The sequence below is a fragment of the Sciurus vulgaris genome (genome assembly GCF_902686455.1).
Source record: "Sciurus vulgaris genome assembly, chromosome: 16".
Lineage (NCBI taxonomy): Eukaryota > Metazoa > Chordata > Mammalia > Rodentia > Sciuridae > Sciurus > Sciurus vulgaris.
The window spans coordinates 5,304,987-5,327,685 of NC_136477.1; the positions used below are offsets into that span (position 1 = coordinate 5,304,987).

The window sequence follows — 22,699 nt, forward strand, 5'->3', positions numbered from 1 at the left end:
CACGGTGTGTGTTCACAGGGTGATCTGTAAACCTGTATGATCATCTTCTTACAGAGCGTCTTTATAAGTAGGCAAGCTTGCGAGAACATAGAACCTGTGGCCAGATTTCAGAAGCAGCCCCACCTATCTTCTCTTGGCTCCACTACCTGGGGCCAAGATGGAGGCCAGACTTCAGGATCCTGCTACACACACAGGTGTCTGTCACAGCAACAGGAGGCGCTGCACCTGCCCCACCCGGGGACAAAGCCCCCCGTGCTGCACACACAAGCCCAGTCCTCCACATCAATGGGTTTTAAAAACTGCTGGGGACATCAGTGCACAGGAGGCTAAACTAAAGATGATTCCATCCTGGGTATTTTGATTAACATGGATACAGAAATAAATCCACAGAGGAAAGTCTTAAATTCTGCCTCAAGTTGCCTGAGCTAGGGGTATTTCAAAGCTGCACCTGAATTTGGAGAAATCAGCACTGGGATAAGAATGTTCATTTTCTTTCCCCAGGCTGGCCTCTAACTCCTGGGCTCAAGCAATCCTCCTGCCTTAACCTCCTGACTGCTGAGCCCACAGGCACACACCACCATGCCCAGGGGCTTCTTTACCCCTGACTCACCCACATTCTCAAGCCCTTTCCACAATTGCTAATACCTCTGTCCCACTCCCTCTCCTCAGCTCTCCTGCCTCCCAAGGCCCACCACCCAACCCTGTACCACAGAAGGGGTCTCTGGGGTTCCTGGGGTCCTAATGAAATTCCAAGGACTCTACTCAGGACTCACTCTCCCTGTGTGGCTTCCTCATTGCTTTGGGCTCAGGTGAGCTTTGGGGCTCTCTCCTCTCCCCTATCTTTTGTGATACAACCCTTAAGTCAACCACTGGCTTTCTCCCCTCAGTCTTTTGTTCACTCCTGGGAATTTCACAACATGTGAAAGAGGTCAATAAAACAATAAACACGCAGTGAATATGTGTGTGGAACTGCCTTCCTGGGTATCAAAACACCATAAAGCTAGTGCTCAGAATGGTTTCTCCCAGGTGCAAGGAAAGGCAGACAGAAGCGGAACCCCAGGCAAGGCCAGGTTTTAGTCAGCTTTTCCCCTGCTGTGACTCAAGGACCTGACCAGAACCAATGTAAAGGAGGAGAGGTTATTTAGGGGCTCATGTTTCAGAGGTCTTAGCCCATAGAAGGCCAGGGCTGGAGGTGAGGCTGACCTCATGGCGAAGGGGCCTGACAGAGGGAAGCAGCTCACACGGTGATCAGGAAGCTCCAGGTACAAATATATACCCTAAAGCCACGCCCCAGTTCCCACCTGCCTCCAGTTACCACTCGGTTAATCGCATCGGCGATTGAGCCACTGATTAGGGTCAGGCTATAACCCGGCCACCTCTCCTCCAAACCTTCCTGCACTGTGTCCCACGTGAGCTTTTGGGGGACACCTCATCTTAACCGTAACAGGCCAAGGGGTAGATTTCTGTCATAAACACCATCAAGACCCTGGCTCATTTGGGGGCGAGAATGGACATTCCCGCCAAATCACACTTAGGAACAGATCCCAAATGCTAAGGATGGGAGCTTTAAAAAAAAAAAAGATAATAATTGAAATTAAAATAGAAAATTGTGGGTGGGTGTTTGTCTTATAGATAAAAAGAGGCTTCCTAGGCATGAATCAGAGAGGGGCCTGAAAGCAACCTGCCTGGGGAGAGCACCCCAGGGTGTTCTCACCACTGAGCCAGAAGGTCGGAAAGCGACCTTCTCTAGGAAAGCCAAGTACAGACGAACCTTTCAGAAGCCACCGAGGAGCTAAAAGACCAAAGGACGAAGGGCAGGAAGGACGCAGACAGGACGGAAACCCAACGATACCGGGCCGGGTTTGGCAAGGTGCAGCCCATGTCAATCACAGAAAGGCAGGGAGGGGCGAGCGCCCGGCTCCTCCCCACCGGGGCGCGGTCAGGGACGGCTCCGCCCCCTCGGGAGGTCATGTGGCAATCCCCCTGGAGAGCCTCTGCCCCAGAAAAGCCGCTTCTGGAAAGCAGTCCTGAAGAAGTAACGAGGGCTGGAAAGGCCCCAAGTGCCCGGTAACCGAGGACAAGGAACGGCCGCACAGAGGCCCCCTGCACACCCGCCGGGAGCAGGCACCCACGCACTGCCATCGAGAGTCACGGAAGCAGAAGACGGACATTTTGCTCATCACACATTTCTTTTTCCAAATATCTATCACGAGCAATTAGACTTCTATAATCAGATAAGAGAGAAAAAAACAATTTTTTTTTAACCAAATCTGCATTCTTCCATTCTGACCCCTTTCCCAAGACGAGGAACACAGGAACATCCACTGTCTGACACAGGGGGTGGCAAAGGACAGACACTGACAAAATCTGGCCCACGATTCATTTTTGTAAATAAAGTTTTATTGAAACACAGCCACACCCACATGTTCACACCTGCCTGCTCTAATGGCACCGTTCAGTACAGCAGCCTCTCCCTATCCGAGGTCTCACTTCCAGAGTTTCAGTTGCCCACAAATATTAAATGGAAAATTCCAGGAATAAACAAATCACGAGTTTTGAACTGCGCACTATTCTGAGTAGGACGAGGAAATAAATCTCCAGCCAGCCTGCTCCGTTCTGCCCATGATGTGGATGACCCTTTGTGCAGTGTTTCCGAGCTGTATGTACTACCCTTCCGCTAGTCACCCAGCCGCCTCAAGGTTGCCGGGCCGCCTATGGACGTCCCGTGGTGCTTGTGTTCAGGTAACCCCAACTTTACTTCAGAAGCAGCAGGCCGCCCCGCCGCGGCTGCTGCCCAGGCCCGGCCCCATCCCCCGTACCTTTCTGGCAGTGGCTGTGCGTCCAGCAGCGCTCCACAAACTGCCCGTTGATGACGGTGGCGGGGCAGCTGGTCTTGCCCTTGGCGGTGCCCGGGCAGATATCCCCGCATTCTTCGTTGTCGTCCTTGTTCAGCACAATGTAGTTGTCCTCCACGGAGTCCAGGATCCGCGACCAGTCGATGGTGGCCAGGTAGCAGAGCTCGTTGTTCTTCTCGATGCGCACGGAGCCCCGGGTGATGTTCATGAGGCTGTAGAGCCCCAGCTCCTTCAGGTGCACCATCTCGAAGATGACCAGCGCGTAGTTGAAGAAGAGGCGGGAGCCGCGGATGACGGTGAGGTTGGGGAACAGGTCCTTCAGGCTCTCCAGCCCGTAGACCCGGAAGAGCAGCAGGTAGTCGGTGATGACGATCAGCTTGGGGAAACTGAGGTCCCGGAAGTCCTCGGGCCTGGTTTTGAACATCAGTAGGATCTGCAGGTGTCCTTCGATGACCGAGCAGTTCTCCAGTTCACGCAGCCTGGTGAGGTTGTTCCGGATATCCATGCCGGGACACACTGGAAGGAAACAGCGAGACAGGTGAGCGGGCGCACGGGCCACCACCGAGGACCGGGACGTGAGCGGCGCTGCGTCCCGGGTGTGCCCAGGGCTGGGACCACCGATCACCTGGTAATTGCATTTTCAACACTTTGAGGAAACCCCATGCTGTTTCCCATGGTGACTGTACCAATCTACATTCCCATGACTGCGTTTGAGTTCCCTTTCTTCATATTCTTACCACCACTTGCTATTTCTTGTTTTCAATGATAGTCATCGACCTACATGTCCATCAACAGATGAATGGATAAAAGAAATGTGATAAACACATAGAAGGGAATACTATTCAGCCACAAAAAAGGATGAATTCCTATCATTTGTGACAAGATGGATGGACCCAGAGGACACTGTTAAAATGAAATAAGCCAGGCACAGAAAGACAGTTACCATAAAACCTCACTTACCTGTAGAGGCTAAAAAATCTATCCTCACAGAAGCAGAGAACAGAATAGTGGTTGCCAGAGGCTGTGGGCGTGGCCAGGCGGCCAGGAGGTAGGAAGAGGCCAGTCAATGGGCACAAAGTCAGAAGCAGACAGGAGAAAGGAGTCCCAGTGACCTGCTGCATAGCAGCTTCCACAGAGAACAACGACGGCTGGTGTGTTCCAGAAGAGCAGGAGGTTCCCAGCGCTCTCACCCCAAGAAATGATCCACGTGGGGAGCGACAGAAATGTGCTCACCCAGACGTGATCCCTGCACGTGTGTATCGACCCGTCCCACTCTCCCCGTAAATAGGTGCCATCAAGATCATGTGTAAACAACACACTTCAAGGTGAAGAACTGAAGTGCCAGCTTCACGGGCACCTGACTCAGGCCCTGCACTCCAGACTCCATCCACCCCGGCCCTGGACGAGGCTTTCCCTGATTGGCGCCCGGACCTGAGCTGGGGCCTTCAAAAGGCAGAGGGAACTCCTCGGGCAGCCCTGTCAGAGCCTCCACAACAGGCCTCCAGGACTGTACCATGGCAGGTGGGGGGGGGGGGGGCGGGTGGATCCAGGAAATGCCCCTGGGGACAGAGGTGCCCACCGCAGAACGGGCAGGGAAAGCGGCATCTGTTTGTTTTATCAGGTTTCCCGCCTCCCCAGCTGACTCTGCTTCCTGGCCGGCCCTCCTGGCCAGCAATCAAGGCCTAATTACCTTTAACCTGGGTGGGGCAAAAGCGCCCCAGGAAATCTGCTCTCTCGCTTCAGGAACACCTTGCATGCTCACTCTCCTGAAGGTGGTGCCTCCTGGCTCCCACACCCTCCATGGCTCCCCATGACCCTGCCCTTCTCTCTCACGGCCCTCAAGACTCCACCCCTCTGGCCCCGGCCACACCAAACAACCCACCACAGTCACACAACCCCAAGGTCCCTTCTGGACGTGACTCTAGACAAGGAATCAGTGCAATAACACAGGAAAAGAGATCAAGCAGTGCCTGCATGCAGGAGGTACTCAGTTCACTTCCACTGTGTCGTGGTGGCGTATCCCTCAAAAAGAGCAACCGTCACCTCTGGACTAGTCTCTCCTTTGTCGGGCAAAGCCCCTTGTCCCTAAGCTCTGTTTCCAAATCCAGCCCCTCATCCTTCAAGATTCAGTTCAAATGCACCTCCTCCAGGCAGCCTTCCCTGATTTCCTTTCCTCTGACTACCTAGTTGGGTCTGTCCCTTCTCCTGTGTCCCTTCCATGTGGTGGGCATTTGTCACACACAGGCAGCATCTCCCTGCCCACGCACAACACACACAGGGCACACTCATGGCACACAGGGCACGCTCACAGCGCAGACCACGCTCAACACAGCCCCCACACCTGGGATGACACCTCAGCTCCCAACCCTGCTTGCTTTTTTCCTGAACACTGAGCCAAACGGACTGTTCCAAAGAAAAGCGGCAAATCCTCTTACAAATCCACCCTGAGAACAACCCACAAAAGAAGGACAAGTTCAAAAGACATCACAACAGCCAACGACTGGGAAAAAGGAAGCCGTGTTCTTGGAGCACATTCCAGGGAGAACAGACAGGCTGAGCTAAATTAAGGGGAAACACCACCCTCACGCACGGGGCCCTCAGAGAGAAAGTCGGGGCCCCCAGTGACCAGGGCTCCCTGTTCAGCTCTGAATGGAGCAGCCCTCAGAGGCCAAAGCTGGGAGGCCGCCTCCAGGGTATGAGAGGCCAGTTCCAGCCCCACATGGTCATGCCACCCAGGCAGGTCCGAGGCTCCCGGCCACTGTCACCTCAATAGCGTCACACACAGAGAACTGACAGGCATTGCCCAAGGAGCTCCGTCCCCACTCTGCAGGAGCGCCAAGCTGCAAAGCAAGGACACACCACCCTTGCCAAATGCAGCGATTAAACTTGAATGTCACATAAGGAATAGATTTTTTAGGATAAGTGTACCCCAGGCAATGTTTGGGATATACATGACCTTATAAATTATCATACGTTCATAATAGGTGTCCTGCCTTCTACCTGGCTTCCAGAGTCCCGTCTCTGGGCTACTCAAACCTGAACTTCACACTCTGTCTTTCATTACTGTGGATGCAAAGATTTGTCCCCATTCAATCAGGAAGAACCAAAGTCACACATGAACGTACATTCAAAGATTAACCGGCCACGAGACCCCAGGAATATGGAAACAACCACGTGAGAGGCTGCTTTGTCCCACCAGGGCAGAGGCCACCAAAAGAGACAACACCAAGGGCTCAGGAGGACGCAGGGAAGTCGAACCCCACGCTACCGGTGGGGGTGGCAGACGGTGCAGGTGCTCTGGAGAACGGGCTGGCAGGTCCTCAGAATATGAAACCAAGAAAGGACAGAAGATCAGCAGGCCCAGCCCTCGAGAGATGGGAACACGCGTCCACACGGAAACTCATGGGCAAAGACTCCCAGGGGCAAGCGGATAAACAGATGTGGTCGTCCACACAGCAAGGTCACTCCGCCAGAAAAAGGAAAGAAGTTCTCACTGCCTGGCGCAAGGCGAACCTCCACACGCAAAGAGCCAGACACACAGGGACTCCCAGCGTCCCATTCCGTCTGCGTGGGACGTCCAGAGCCATGGGCTGTCGGGAATCCGAGCTGGACGCGGGGATTCTCTGGGGGGCCATGAAATGTCCTAAACCGTCTGCAGTGACTGGGTGACTGCGGCCCCGCCTGAGGGCACACTGGGCACCAAGGGCGAGCTTCCCGGGAGGCTGCGGGCCTGGGCTCCAGCTCACCAACACTGTCGGGGATCAAGCGGCCATAATGAAGAACTGCTTTGCTCTTTTAATCTCTTCTGAATCTAACTCTTAACTCATTAAAGCCTGATGTGCCCTGAGCAGCCAAATGGAGCAATTTACTGCTGGAAAGAAGTGCCCGCAGGAGGCCAGCCGCACCAGCCCAGCGGAGGGGCTTCTGCTGCCTCCGTTCTCAGTGGGACCCAGGGCCGCCGGGGTGGCTGCAGCCCGGGGAGCAGGCGGCAGGGGGCTCCGAGCAGCAGCTAACCTGTCCTCGGCGGACGCACACGTCCTCACGGCACCTGGACCAGAGGAGGTGCCCACGGCAGGCCCCGGCGTGGGGGGCTCGCCAGCCGAGAGGTGCAGGCCCCTTTCCAAATCCAGCCGGTCCTGCGGCGAAGGCAGCAGCTGTGCCTGAAACTGCCCGGCTAGTGTCGCCAGCTCCATTCCTTCCAACACGTACCTCGGGAAGAGGCAAGTGGACGTGGCCAAGCGGGAAACGCAGGACGTCATTTTCAGGCCTCAAAACCTTGGAAAACCTGTTAGAGAGAATCACCTCCGTTCCTTCCTCCAGTCAACGCCCCTGAGCACTTGGGCCACGCCAGACGCTGCGGATCCTGGAAGCCCGGCCACCCCTCTGCGTCCATGAGGACGTGGTCCCAGGACTCCCAGGGGACACCAAGACCCGCGGGTGCACAAGGACCCTCTGTGATGGGCCAAAGACCACGACCACCCTCCCACGGACTTTAAATCACCTCGGAATGACGCAGACGCCACGTGAGAGGTCGTCACGCTACATTGTTTAGGGGACAGTGACAGAGATAAAAGTTCAACCAGTTTCCGTAAAGACACGTTTTTGCTTTTTTTGTTTTTCTAATATTTCTAGTCCATGGATAGTTGACTCTGCGGATGTGAAACCCGAGGTACTGTTGCCAACTGCAGCAGGAACAGGACCCAGGCTGTCCCTGAGGGTACCGCCCGGCCGTTACTAAGTAACCACCCAATCCACCTAAAATGGAACCAAGCCTGGTATGGCCCAGGTAGTCCAGCCACAGAGGCTGAGGCAGGAGGATGGCCTGAGCCCAGGAGTTAGGGACCAGCTTGGGCAACAGAGTGAGACCCCATCTCTTAAAGGCATACATGACCAAGAAGGAAACCACCCAGAGCAGCTTCAGGGGCTAGAGGAGAATGAAGCAAGCCCTAGACTCAGTCTGGACAATCCAGGAAGGCTTCCTGGAGGCGGTACCACCAGGACTACAACAGTAGCACAGAGTCCAATAAGAATCATCTACACCTGTCACTTTAAGGTCAAGGGCAATGATAAGCTATAGCTTTTCAATGTGGGTGGCCAGGGAGGTGCAAGTCACATAGGAAATTGTCTTTATAAAGGTCTAGAGATTGGGCTGGAGATGTAGCTCAGCAGTAGAGCCCTGGCCTAGCAGGGTGAGGCCCTGGATTCAATCCCCAGCACCACAAAAAGAAAAGGAAAAATATATATATAAGAGAAAATGGTACGTCTTTTATTTAATTTGAACCTAATTTGAACCTGTAATCAACCCTAAAACATGATCACTGAGCTCATCCGCGGGACTTTTTCCACACTTAGCCTTTGGGAGAGTATGTGTGGCCTCAGCAGCTCACCGCAACTCAGGGACGCCATCGGCGTGGACTGGTCTTTACAGGACATCACTGAAGACCGAGACGGTTTAGAAAATGTAAACCGAGTTGCCCAAGTTGTTCCAAACACACTCTAGAGTTTTCTAGTTAAAATCAAGTGCTGATTTTTTATATTTACATGAATCAAAGTTACATAAACATCTATGCCCACAGTTAAATACATTAACGTTAAGTAAAACTAAAACTTCAGGCTCACGGGCCACAACTCAAGTGCTCAGGAGCTGAGGGCCCCGGAGCTGAGGGCCCCGGTGCTGCCCAGACCCAACGCAGCAGAATGTTCCAGTGGACAGTGCCGTCCTGAACTCTGGGAATCTGAGGATCTTCCAGGAGGCAGGCTGCATGGGAGCTGTCTTGGAAAGCGTCTCCTCTTTCCTGATTTTTCTCTCCACCATGAAAATAGCAAAGGGGGCATGTTGGAGGGGCAGCTGGGAAGGACGCACCCAGCGCTAACCCAGAGCCTTTCTGCTGCTGCCTCCGTCACCAACGTCCCCGTTCCTTGGTCACAGCATTCTTCAAGTGCTCCCTAGTGACCCATTCTGGGCCCACACGGTCCTTTCTGCATTCTTTCCAGTCTTAAAACGGCTTTCTCCTAAACTCAGGGGGGTCCTGCCCCCACGAGTCTTGAACTCAGGTGCAGAGTCACCAGCCACGCCAGCCTCAGGGCACACTAGAGACCCTACAGAGGTGGTCCCTCGCCCCACCTCGGCCCCCTGCCAGCTGTGTGAGGCTGAGCTAACCCTCTACCTCTCTGTGTGCCTCGGTTTCCTCACCCATAAGCAGCAAAAGCCAAGAGGGGCGGGTGAGAACGGGGATCTGGTCGCGCGTGCCTGTCTGTTGTCCAGCCTGAACCAGTGGAACCAATTCCCAGATGCAGCCCCTTCAGCAGCCGGAGCCCAGACACAAGGAGTGTCAGAGACCTTACGATGCTCTACCTGCTCTTAAGGTTGGCTTCTGCAAAGGAGAAGCGTCAGGCCGAAGCAGGCAGCCGCATCCAGAGACTGGACTCTAACACAGGCCCTGCAGCCGGCAAGAGAGCCGGGCAGATCCACCTCGGCATTCATTCAACAGACCTTGGCTGGACACCCCAGTGTGCTGGGCTTCACACTGGGCACAGGGGGCCCTGCAAGGAAACACGGCTGCAGCTAAGCAGGAATGGAGGGGAGAAGCCTAAGAACCCCTGACACACTGCCATCAGAGCTAAAAGACAAGTAGCACCACAGGGAACTGCACAACCAAGATGCCCCAGAGCCCGGGTGAGAATCTCAGATTTGTCATTTGGCAGCTGTGTGACACTGGGTGAATGACTTAACCTTTCTGGGCATCACCTTTCCTGGAATTGGCAAGTGGAGAAGCAGGTGCACAGGAGGTGAAAGAGAAAAGAACTGGGTAAATATCATGGTAAATGTCACAGGGAAGCCCGCCTTTGGGACCTCCAGAGACCTAGGCACACTGTATGAGGTTGAAGGGTGCGAGATGAAACCCCGGGAACAGTGGGCAGGAACTTTATAAGTGCAGATTCTTCTGGACCCCTGGATGGCTTCAGAGGAGCAATATGAATAGTTCGACCCAGAACTAACCATAACACTGAAAGCCAGAAACAACATAGCTGTCCATCAAGAGGGGATTGGTTAAATCAACTGTGGTCATCTGCCTGATGCAGTGGTTCTCAAACAGGGGGCCCTGGGCCAGCAGCAGCAGCTGGGAACCATTAGAAAAGCAGGTTCTTGTGTCCTTTCCTCCCCGACCCAGGAATCTGCATTTTACCAGAAACATCCAGGTGATCCTGACACACGGTTAGGTCTCAGCTGCAGTGAAATAACACAGGTGTCGACCAACTCTTTCTAGAAGTCAGAGGATGTTTTCGCTTCCATGGGTGACAGATGCGATCTCAGTCACAGCTACCGAATTCTCCCTTTATAGCCACCATGTATAAACAAGTGACCGAGGCTGTGCTCCAATAAAACCGTATTTAGAGACATTACAGACCGGGGTACAGCTCAGTGGTAGAGCACTTGCCTAACTAGTGTGTGAGACTCCCAGCACACCCCAAAGAGGGAAAGAGATCACAATTCAAATTACATATATTTCCCATGGGCTATGAAATAGAAATTTGAGATTTTGTTCAACCATTGAATAATGGTTTTGATGCCATTCTTATGGTGGAGGCCATATGCAAACAGGATCTGGTCCACGGGCCACGGACATGATGTGCTGCCCTATGAAGAAACCAGGAGCCTGGCTTGATGGCACACACAGGTAATCCCAGCTACTCGGGAGGCTGAGGCAGGCGGATCATAAGTTGGAGGCCGGCCTCAGCAACTTGGCAAGACCCTGTCTCAAAATGAAAACTAAAAATTAAATTTTAAAACAGAAACCAGGAAGCTGCCCCACGGGTGATATGGAAAGACCCCAGGACGTGTCGTTAAGAGCAAAGCACAAGCAGGTGGCGGGCTGTGTGAGACGGTGTCACTTCCATGGAAAGGCAGAGACACCCTGGCCTGGACACACAGCCGCTCTTCTCTAGGAAAGTCAGCGCATGCTCCCCCGCGGGAGGAGGGGGAGGAAGACCATAACTCCGGCCAGCCGGGACGTGTGGTTCTGGGACCAGCCCGGACGATCAAACAGCGAGTGAGCTGGATGGAGCGTGGCTGGGGCAGCCCGTGCTGAGCATACCCGGGGCCCCGGGTGCCTCAGGAAAGCCACAGAGCACTTTAAATGGAGGCAGAGGGCGTGAAAAGGAGCAGCCCAGACAGGGACCTTGAGCAGAGAGACCTCAGAAGAACCAACTCTGCGGACACCTCGTCCTTGGACCTCCAGCCTCCGGCACGGGGAGCAGATCTGTTAAGATCTGTTACGGGAACCACCCAGCCTGGGGCACTTTGCGAGGGCAGCTGAAGCTCGAATCCCAGCTCTGCCTCAGCCTTGCTGTGTGACCATGAGCAAAATATGTCCTTTGCTGAGCCTCCGTTTCTTTCCTCTCCTAGAAAGTGTGGGTGGACCGAGCCCAGATGAAGGGGTTCACCTGAGTGGAGTGGAAGGGCCCTCTCCCACTGCCCGGGGGCCAGGCAGGGGAACCTGGGAAGGAGAACGGGCAGCCAAAGGCAGAAGGCGGAAAAGAAAGGAGTCAGCCTTGACTGAGAGGTTAAAGAGGGCTGGACGGACCTGCACCTCCAGCGTCCGCCTTTTGGAACGTTCTCACGGCGGCAGCACTCATAGAGGATGTACCGACCGGGACCTTCGAACACACCAAGGAGGAAGTGGCGGCCGGCCACGTGGAAGAAGGAAGCCCTGGGCCCAAGGCCAACAGCACTCTCAGAATCCCTCTCCCTGGGGGGCGCAGGCGCCCACCCAAAACACGCACAAGGTGCGGGGACGTCAGAAGGCCAGAGGAGACCCACACATTCTGTGGATCTTGCATCGACCAGGAAAGACGGACTCTGAAAAGCGGATTCCACCACGTGAACACAAGAGGCCCCATTGTGAAGTCAGGACGGCCGGGCACAGTGGCACACACCCGTGGTCCCAGCCGCTAGGAGACTGAGGCAGGAGGATTACACGTTTGAGGCCAGCCTCAGCAACTCAATGGGGCCCTAATCAACTTAGGGAAACCCTGCTTCAAAATAAAAAATAAAAAGGGCTGGGGATGTAGCTCAGTTGTTCAGCACCCCTGGATTCAATCCCCAGGGTCATAAAAAAAGTCGGAGCAGCCGTGGCGTGAGAGGTGGGCTCCGCTGCAAACCGCTGGGCAAGGAGGGGCAGTAAATACCCTGAGGGGCAGCAGCGTACAGTGCAAAACAGATCCCTGAGAAGAATTTATTGGAAGAAGAGAAAACAGGCTCAGAGAGGGATGTGGGTTATATAAGGTCACACAGCAAAGATGAGGCAGAGCTTGGATGTGAGCTCATTAGTTAGTATGCTTGGGCTACCATTCTGCACTCGGAGCATGATTCTCTTATCCAGAGTCCATGTGTTGCTGGGACCATCCCCCACCTGCAGACAATGGGGACTCCGCTAAGTCAAGCCTACACCAGAGCAGAAGACCAGAGAGACAGCCAAGCCAGCGGGGAGGAAAGAGACCTCAGGCCCGGTTCAGTGAGGAAGGAGCAGGTGTCCTCGAGCAAAACAGGGAAGAAGCCCCTCTGCACACAGGAAGTGCATGCGGAAATGCACAGGCACCAAGAACGGGGAAAGGCAGCCTCTGGAGCTGAGGAAGCCACTCCAGGGCCTGGGGACGGGACACAGCCGGCAGGTACCGAAGGATCAGAGTAGGAAAGGAGAGCACACTGCACTCACGGAGCACCCAGGGAAGCGCGGGCGGTCGGTGAGAGAGGCCGGACCAGAGGTGCCTGCCGGAGAGGTCCAGGACCGAGACAGGCAACGGGCAGCACCTACGCAATGCCCCGGAGTGAAGGTAAAGCCACCTGGAAACGCCCCTCTACTGGTCCTCAGGAAGGATACAAAGGGTGCGCGCCTGGGGACAGGGGACACCAGAAGTCACAGAAAAGCCGTCAGAACGGAGGCTTCTCCCTCTGTCCCCAACCACGACCACCACACACTCGACCACCACAGCATCTGGAAAGCACCTGTTTTCCACGTTTCCACAAGGCGATGGACAGAAAAGACAATCTCCCCGGGCTGCCCTGCTACTGCCGTCCTGTGAACCTGAGGACATTCCGTTCACTGAAGGAATTCAAAGGAAAAGCCAGGTTTGAAATTAAAAGTCCACCGTCACAAGTTCACTGCAACTCCTGCTGGGACTTCAAGCCAGCCTGCACTTGACCTCACAGGACAGCAGATCGTGACGTCCCAAAAGCCCCTTTGGCACTCGTGGGCACCGGGGTTGGACATTATTTATTTATTTACTTTTTAGGGTGCTGAGGACTGAACCCAGGGCAAGTGCTCTAACCCCCAAGGTACACCCCCAGGCTTTTTAAACTTTATTTTGAGAAAGCATCTTGCTAAGTTGCTGAGGCTGGTCTCCAACTTGCGATCCTCCTGCCTCTGCCACCCAAGTCGCTGGGGTGACAGGCGTGTGACACGGCACCAGGAAGAGCGGGACCTCCTCCAGGCAACACGGGCCAGGGATTCTGTGCCATCTTGTGAACTCTCCAAAAGGTCAGCAAGGACCTGCACACAGATGGAAACCCAGCAGAAAGGGCCTCTGGGTTCTGGAGGATTCTAAATGGGAAACCGCAAGCTCGAATGCACAAATTCTAAACCACATTGGTAAAAAACCACCTGCAGCAGAGTCTCCTTATTGGCAGTGGTTCTGTTCTATGGCTCACCCCAGGGGCGCTGGATCAGCAAATACTGAGCCATTTTCCTGGGGGAAATACCAGGTGAGATTCCTCTGACCTGCTGCCCGCAATGTCTTCAACAGATCAATGCCTAACCTTGCTTTGTGGATGCTGAAAGACACTTTATTTCCTGTATATAGTTTCAAGAACATCAAGCTCACAGCCAGCAGCACAAGCTCTTGTGTCTGAACCCCAGCATTGGGTTCAGAGGGGAGGAGGGGGCAGGGGTACCAGGCATTGAACCCAGGGGCACTTAACCACTGACCATATCTCCAGCCCATTTTATTTTTTATTTTGAAACAGGGTCTTGCTAAGTTGCTTAGGGCCTTGCTAAGTTGCTGAGGTTGGCTTTGAACTTGTGATCCTCCTGCCTCAGCCTCCTGAGCGCTGAGATTACAGGCGTGCGCCACGGCGCCTGACTTACAAGAAACTTCTTTGACAATGTATCTCCTACTTGAGGTTGCTGCCTCAGGGACACATGAGGGACTTTAGCACTGTGGCTGGGGGTCATTTTAAACACCAGATCGTCAACAAAAAGCACAAAAATGCTAAACCCGTGACTCCAAAAAGAATAGGAGGCTTATGCATATCCACAGCACAAGCCCTGAAAGAAAGCCAAGGATCACCTCATTGGTCCTCAAATTCAAGACTCAAGATACTTAAACGACCCCTGGGCAGTAGAGAGGCTACTCTGCGTCCTGGTTGCAGGAGGGACCACACACCTCCACAAGTGCACAAAGGAGTGCCCCAAAGTCAGTGTGCTGCATGAGAATTTAAAACTAAATATTTTCAAAGGTTAAAAGGATACACATGAAGCCCATTTACCTGCCGGGTCAGGAAGGGGTGGTTTGGGGGAGCAGGAGTTGAAGGGGGGCCTTTGTTCTTCACTCTGTACTTGTGTGTGTGTGTGTGTGTGTGTGTGTGTGTTATACACACTTATCTAGACAGATAAGGTGAGATGCACTTCTGGTCGTTAGTTTAACTAACAAAAAACATAATATGATCCAATTGCAAAACCTGAATGACCTCTGGATGTGCACTTCATAGAAATGAAACAGGAGGGCTTGGAAGAAAAAGCTCACAGCATCCCCCACTTCCTTCTAGAGGAAACGCCAACGACGCAGATCCTCATTCCATGCCAACACGGCTGTTTAGATCCATAAACCCCAAGATGGCACACAGTTCTATGGGGGTATGGGGGGCGGTCCCCAACCCTGAACCCGTTTGCCCAGCCAGGCAGACAACACGCATTTATCTAACCTGGAGTGCATGGTACAGAAAAAGTTGTCACATTCCTGGGCACTTTGTGTCAGCTGATTTGTTCGGGTGCTACCAGGGACCACACTAGTTATTGATCAACTGTCCAGATCAACTCTGGAGAAGTGTGGTTCAGTGACAGAGCACTTGCCTGGCACGCAGGAAGCCTGGGGTTTCATCCTCGGCACTGCAAAAACACTAAGAATGTTTTAAAGCATTTTAAGAAGTTTGGTCCTGACTACGGATCAGCACTCTTTCAGGGAAGAGCCTATGTGTAAATGTGTTGTTGTTGTTGAAACTATTTAACTCTTGCCATTAGGGCACAAAGTGGCCCTTGATGAGAAATAAACAAACACGCTTGGGCCCGTGCCCATAAAACTGTGTGCAGAAAGGCGGTAGGACTCCTGTTCTAGGAGTCGGACTAGATGTCAGTTCCATTGACAGGAGGCTGTGAAGGGAGTCTGGCTCTCTAGGAAGAGACGTGGGCACCCGCCTGGGCAGGAGGGAACAGAGACGAGGGAAAGCCAGGCACTGGGCGGAGACGCAGGAGGCGCAGAGCAGTGTCAAACCCCAGGGTTAGCTGAGGTCAAGATGGAGGAGTGGGACTGGGAGGTCAGAGACCATGCCAGACACTGTGGCTGAAAGGTGAGACAGCAAGAGCGTCCAGGGCCTGCTAGGGGAGGGTGAGGGGAAGGCCAGAGGGCAGGGGTGGGCACCATGGCCTGGGTGCTGAGTACTGATAGGCAGGCTGTGGGTGAATGAAGATTACTGAACAAAGAGGGAAGAGCCAGGGTCTGTGGGCGGTCTGCGACAGCTGGCCACCCTGGAGACATCCTTCCTTGCCATGCCTGGGGAAGGGGCCCAACCCTAAGGCGGGAGGAGACCGAGAGGCTGCTCCACACGCCACAGTGCCCAGGACGGCCCCGACCACCGAGAACCAACCAACCCCAAATGCCGAGGTTGAGAAGACCTGCTTGAAGCAGACAAGAATGGAAGTCAATGGAGTGGGTTGGGGTGGGTCCCCCCAAAGATCTCCCTGAATGAGAGGAAAGAAGCCAGCATCAGGAATGACTGACTGCCAGGAGGTCTGCATCGCAGGGAGGAGGCCCAGGAGGAGCCCGAAATGCAGAAGGACACCAGCCCTCAGTTCAGGGCAACAAGGAAGACCCAGCAGGAGCCCAGGACGTCTCCAAAAGCCTTCCTTCCGAGTCACGCCCGTTTCCCTCCACACTCCACTGTATTGGTTGGCAGTGCAGATTAATGATCTGGAAGGTTCCTTGCCCCTCCCCAAGCCTCTGAGAGGCATCACATCTCATTTATTTGATAGGATTTTGTTAACCATTAAACCCCAAAGCAGGGGCGGGGAGGATCCGATCCAAAAGAGGGACTGTTTGCTGAGAAGCCAAGGCTCCACAGCCAGACGGGGGGATTCCGAGCTGGCTGGAGGCCTCAGGGAGTTTCTTTCCCTGCCTGTGAACAGGGAAGACTCACCCCCACCTCCAGGGTGGTGCTGAGGAACCGCTGGGACAATAATCGCACGGGGCATACATCTTCCACAGGATAAATGACAAACACGCCACAGAGGCCCAGATGGCACCACCACCACCACCGGTGGCCCATTCACAAGTCTTTACTGCACACCTACTAAGACCCAAGCACTGCTCTAGAAATGCAGTGCCAAACCCATCAACCCAGGCCCCTGTCCTGGGGGAAATGGTACATATGCAAAGAAACAGCACAAGCACTTACTGATCCCTGAAAGCCCAGGCACAGACCCACAATTAGCACAGCACAAGGAACAGAAGAGCAGGGAACCACACCTACGCAGGCAAGGGCGCGCACCTGGGAAGCCTGGCATACCTCTAACAAGTCAGCTTGCACTATCTTAACAAGAACCCAAACCAACCGCCGCCCTTCACTGAGCACCTACTGCATACCAGACCCTTGGGGCTTATAGACATTGTGCAATCAGCACAGCCGCTCAGTCACCAGGGTTGATCAACTCCACAGTCACTGCTGTCTCATGTAACTCATTCTCCGGCAGTGAATTTTAGGAGCCTCAATTCCCTCCCTGACCCCTTCCTCTCCATGATGAAATTCCTTTTATGAGGAAATCTGAAGCAGTAACTCAGCAGATATTTTTTAAGAGGACTTCAGACCCCAGGGTGGGAAACCCTAGCTATATTCTCTTACATGATTCTTCAATTTTTGTATCAAAACCAGAAAGGCACCTGCTACCAAGCCCCCAGAGGACATCGGGATTGGGGTTTCCCTCTGTCCCCACACTGGGACATCCAGGAGAGACACTAGAGAATGCCAGAGCTAGAGATTCACTCAAGGTCAAGGACCCCTTCAGCAAGGACAAGCTGAAGGGTAGGAGTGGATCTGGGTGTCCAAAGACAAGGGAGAGAGTAGTCCACAGCCTGGTGGGACAGACACAGATTCAAGTCCTCCCTCTCCGGGGAATTATGTACCCAGCCTGAGTCCCGATTTACCGCTCCCTGAAATGGGTGCACAACAGTATCAGGCTCCAGGGGCCACCAAGGGTCCAGAGAGATAAGACTAAGCAGCCCAGTGGCATACGGTGATACTAATTATAATAATCTTGATGAAAAACCGCCGCTACTGCTACTATAACTGCTGCTGCCAAAGGTTTAGAGTTCGCCTCTGAACATCTGGAAGCTGAAGTGTAAACACGGGTGGCCCCGGGTCTACAGCCAAGGAGCCAGGGCAGTGGGTTTCTAAAATTCCCCACCAGAAGCCTGAGCGTCACCCACCAGGGGGGCCCCCTGCGCTTTGGCTCCAAACCATATGGGCTTGCTAGGGCGCTTGGCTGTCTGTCCCAAGCTGCCCCGACACAGTGACCCCACTTTCCAGAGACGACCCAGAGAGGACGCGTGTCACCTCCCCGGGGCAAGCTGGGCTCGCGAGGGGCCAGACACAGTTCGGAGGCGCGCTCTGGAGAGGCGCCGGCGGCAGGGCGGGCACTGGGGCAAGGTTCCTCAGGCCCGGGTCGGGCACGCGGGGCAGGAGCCGCGAGCACAGCGGGCAAAAGCCAAGGTCAGCAGCCTCCCGCCCCCTGCGGGGCCCCAGCGACGGTCCCCGCCACCGCTCCCCCCCGCCCCAGAGGGTTCTCAGTCCCTAGCGGAGGCTCTATTTGGGTCGGGGGTCCCCCTCCCCACCGCGGTGCCCTCAGCCCACTTCCACACCCCGAGACTCACCCTCTCCCGGGAACAGGTGGCCCGCGGCGCCCACCAGCAACGCGGCCACGGCCACCAGCAGCGGCGCGGCCGCCGCCCCCCGCCGGCCCCCGGCGCCCATGGCTGCGGGAGCGCGGGGTCTCCGCGGATCAGAGCGCGCGGAGCCGGGCCGCGGGGGTCATGCTCCGAGGCGGCTATCGGAGAGGCGCTGGAGGCTACGCGTCCTTCTCTTCCACGCGGGTGACTTGTTGGCCGCAGCCCCCACGCGAGAGGGCCCTTGAGACAGCCCCGGGGCGTGCGCGCGGCTTTGGCCGCTACAAAAGCGGTGGCGCGGCAGGGAGGAGGCGGTCCCGACCCCCCGGCCACGGCGACTCGGGCCCGGTCCCTCGATCTCAAGGCCCAGAAGCTCCTCGTTGCGCCCCGGCCTCGCGGATCTCCGCCCCGCGCGCTCTGGACCACGATCTGCGGACGCCTGGACAGAGGGACGCGCGGACAGAGGGGCGCGCGGACAGGCGGGCGGGCACCTGGGCTGGCGGGTGGCGGGCGGCGGGCGGGCGGCGGGAGCAAGGGCTGCTGGAGCCCGTAAACAACGCGGCCAGTCAGCTGGGCCCCGTTCGGACCGCGGGAAAAGGCGGCGCGGAATGTGTCTGGGAAGGGACTGGGCGCCCGGGAGAGGCCCCGGGGAGGGGGAGGGAAGACCGGCGAAGGGAGGCGAGGCCTGGCTCCACCCCGCCCCATCTGCCCTCCTCCCGGTGCCGGGCCCCGCGCCCCGCCCAGGGGGCGCCCCAGATCGCCGCTCGGCCCGAGCGCCCCAAACAGCCCTAATTCTTCAATATCAGACCCTGGGGTCTCCCCAGATGCCCGACACAACCAAACGGATCCTTTCTTTACCGTATTGCTATTTTGTTCACCGTGGCTTTGGGGAATTCATTTTAATTGTTTTAAATCTGGCCTTAAAATATTCTTTTTCTTGGTGTCTCGGTTTTGGGGCCCTCCCTTAAATTCTGCAGCCCAGGCGAGCAGTGTTTCATTTGCCGAGTACTGGCCTGCCAGCCGCGGTCCCAGAGCTAGTTGGCGCCCCAGAAGTCCTCCCCGCGGGCGTCCCCGCCCAGCAGCCTGGCTCCTGGGGACAGCCACGTGTCCACAGTTCTGTGTGCTTCTTCTATTCCGTGGCCTGGGTCTCTCGTCACAACCTGTCATTCGAATTGAAGAACTGACGCCGGGTGGAGCCAGGGCATATACCGAAATCCCTAAAAAATAAACGAAGCTCTAGAGATTTCCGAGAGAGGGCAGGTGGCCACACTCAAGTCTTCAACACGCACACCCGTCCCTGTGTCTGAATGTCTAGGAACAACCGGAATGACAATGGCCAACTCATCTAGCGGCAGGGATCAGGGAAGAGACCTTAAATATAGGAAAGCCAGCACCAAGTGGGCAGGCAGCCCCTCTACCCCTCACTTCCTGTGCAGTCTTGAATGAATTTGCCACCTCCAGTTCTGCTCAACCAGCAGGCTGGTTTGATGCACCCGCATGCCAGATTTGATGAGGTGCACAGGAAATACAACTTGGGAAAACGCCCGACACAACCCAAGACCCAAGGCATTCAATCGTCTCTTTATTAAACAAATATTGGCTTGCCAGGAGCTGTTCTTCCCACATGCCAAACCTATTCCTGCGTCAAGGCCTTGACCCTTCCCTGTAACACTTCAACCCTGCTTCACTTTCTGCTCCAGTGACCCGTCCGGACCTCAGTTCGCAAATCATACCCACCCCTTCAGCGCTTCTGTTCCCTTCCCCTGCCCTTTTCATCCTGTTTAGCTTACCTCTGCCACCAGATTTACTATTTTGTGGATCATCTTCCCTCCCCTGGAAGGATAGAAATCTTGTCAGTCTTGTTCACTACTTTACCCCCAGTGCCTGACATATCCGTTGGTTAATGAATATTTGTTGAGTGGAAGAATCAATAAGCAGTAAGTAATAAGGGATTTACAGTAAGCAAAATAAACATGATCCATTTCCTTGTAGAGCAAACAAGAGGGGCAGCATTAAATAATCATGTTATGTGATGAGCTGAAAGGGCGGGGTGGGAAGGACCTGCAGAGGAAGCAAGTTCGAGTTGAAATTCGATGACTGAAGAGCAGCCAGAGTTACCAGGGAAGAGTTCCAGGTACAGGGAACAGCATTTGCAAAGGCCCAGAGGCACCATAGCTGTACAAAGGGGAAAAGGAGAAACCTAATCCATGGGCAGAACTGGAAGGTGCAAAACAGGAATGTTCCATATTAATATTTGCTTTCCGTCTCCTCCCTCCTCCCCCTCCCCCTCTCCTCTTCCTCTCCTTCTCCTTTCTTATTCCTCTTCCTCCCCCCTTTTCTCCTCCTACTCCTCCTCCTCCAACTTTCTTTTAACTTCCGTGAAGAGTAACAGGATCATCACATAGTCCCTAAGATGTGCTCTACAAAACACAGTCATGCATCAGCTAACAACAAGGACATGTTCTGAGGTGATTCTGTCCCCAAGCCAAAAACAGGGAGTGTATCTGCCAAACCTAGAGGGGTCACAGACCACACACCTAGACTATCTGGTGGAGCCCGCTGCTCCTGTGCAGAATGTCACTGCACTGAGTCCTGCAGATGGTAGCACAGCAGTGAGCTGTGTATCTAAATGTATCTAAGCATCGAACGTACAGTCAAAATACTGGGCAACAGGAATTTTTCAGCCCTGTTATAAACTTCTAGGTCCACTGACATAGACTGGGTCTGTGGTTGAGCAGAGCGAGTGACTCTGAGACCGTACCTGTCAATAACAGACAAGGAAAAATATCAACTCCAGAATGGGGAAAATTGCCAGACACCACCTGTGCAAGTGACCAAAGTCCATCCTGGACTTTCTTTGGTACTGAAAGACATTACTGAGACAATTAAGAATAACCCCCAAACGTCTATGGTTTAGATAATGGCTTGTAGCAATATTAATTTTGATCACTGAATTAGGATATGTAAGAGAATATTCGTGGTGTTAATAAATAATACTGACGGTGTTGGGATAAAGAGATGTAATGTCGGCATAGGTTCTGAAAAAAAAATATTGGTTTGGGGGCTTTTCCTTTGTTTTTTACAGATTGGATTCTTTCTGGTGTTAAAGCATTCTGTGCTCTGAATGTATGTCGAAAGAGGGACAGACCGTTCCAGAGCCTGTGGATACAGGCAGCCAATGCTATACTTCTGTTGTGCCTCGTCCCCCTGCCCTGAGCATCTTTCTGTGGCAGGTCCCTGTGTCCAGTCTCCCTGGATGGAGCTGCTTCCCATCTCCTGCAGTAGGAAAACAAATACCATTCCTGATCCCTGCGTTGTTATGGAAACCTGATTTTTAAGACAGTACGTTTAGGAGAGGGGAGGGGGAAATCTGCATGCCGATCTCACTCCTGCTGAGCAGACCCCAGGATCAAGAGCTGACTGATGATGATGATGATGATGATGATGATGATGATGATGATAACAATAATAATAAATTTATGATTATTATTTCCTCATAGGGCCAGGCAGAAGATTAAAAGGATACAGCATCCAGATCCAGTGACTGCTGGGCCAGGAGTGCAGCGAGGGTTCAGCAGTAGGACTATTGGTAGAGGTCACTGAAGTAGTGATTCAGGGACACAGGACGTGTCAGCAGCTCCGTGACACTGAAAATGGTTTGATGGACTCCACAGTTGTCCAAACACAAAATCCGTAAGACCCCCATGGCGTGGAAATTTTACTTTATAATTTCAGAGTAGGGAAGATTTTCCTAAGGAAGACATCCACCCCCAATTTAAAATTTTAAAGTAACAAATATGACTATGCAAAAATTAAGATTATATAAATAGCCCCCCCAAAAAAACTCACATATCAAATCAAGAGATTTCTCAAAGTGAAAAAATATGCACTAATTAGAATAAGATAGAGCGTAGGCTTGTATAATTTTATCGAAATGGATTCTACTGTCATGTATAATCAAGAAGGTGCGATAAAGTAAAATTTGAAAAAATAAAAATTAAAAACATGCAACAGATGGAGCAGATAAAGGACGTACATTGTATTATGTTAACACAGAGGGCACAGTGATCAGTTTCTTCAATGAGAAAAAAGTACAAAACCCCTGTTTATCAAAATTAAAATGGCAAAAAAAAAAAAACAGGAATAGGCAGCTCATAGAAACCAAATACCAAAAAAAAATGGAAGAGGATTTAAATATGTAAAATGATGCAGTCATCTTCATAATTAAAGATATGCCAGAGTTCCCAGCCTGCGGGAGAACTGGTGACACTATGTGAAGCTTGTGAGACCTCAGCTCCCCATGTCACTGGCTTAAAGTGCGCTAACCATGTATTGTGCTGCACAGATCCACTCCTGTGCATGTCCAGAGCAGCTTCACAGAAATATTTATGGCAACAAATACCACAATACCCTAAATACCCTTTTCCCAAGAAATGTGGAGACCTTCATATTCTTCTCAAAACACCCAATCAGTTCAAATACTTTAAATTTTCCTTGCTTGGTGTCTTTTGTTTCTTCTCCGCCCTCTCCTATATGATTTGCATGGACAAGTTAGTATAACCACGTGCAATATTCTTATATATTTTCTCCATGGGCTTTGTTTTTCCCGTTTTGGGAACTTGAGGGATATAAAG

At 53.4% G+C, this 22,699-nt stretch overlaps 1 protein-coding gene across 3 annotated transcripts in view; it reads right to left on the bottom strand.

The window, feature by feature from the left end:
- Nucleotides 1-18,663, bottom strand: part of INSR (insulin receptor) — a 123,620-nt gene extending 104,957 nt beyond the window's left edge. For 2 of the 3 annotated variants that reach the window (XM_079116205.1, XM_079116204.1), the window contains exons 1-2: nucleotides 18,054-18,663; nucleotides 2,820-3,371 (exon numbers count right to left, since the gene is read on the bottom strand). In XM_079116205.1, the coding sequence (XP_078972331.1) occupies nucleotides 2,820-3,371; nucleotides 18,054-18,153 (652 nt within the window). In that variant the 5' untranslated portion in view covers nucleotides 18,154-18,663. The remainder of the gene's footprint in view (nucleotides 1-2,819; nucleotides 3,372-18,053) is intronic. The other variant, XM_079116206.1, reaches the window with a different exon arrangement.
- Between the last annotated feature and the right edge of the window lie 4,036 nt (nucleotides 18,664-22,699).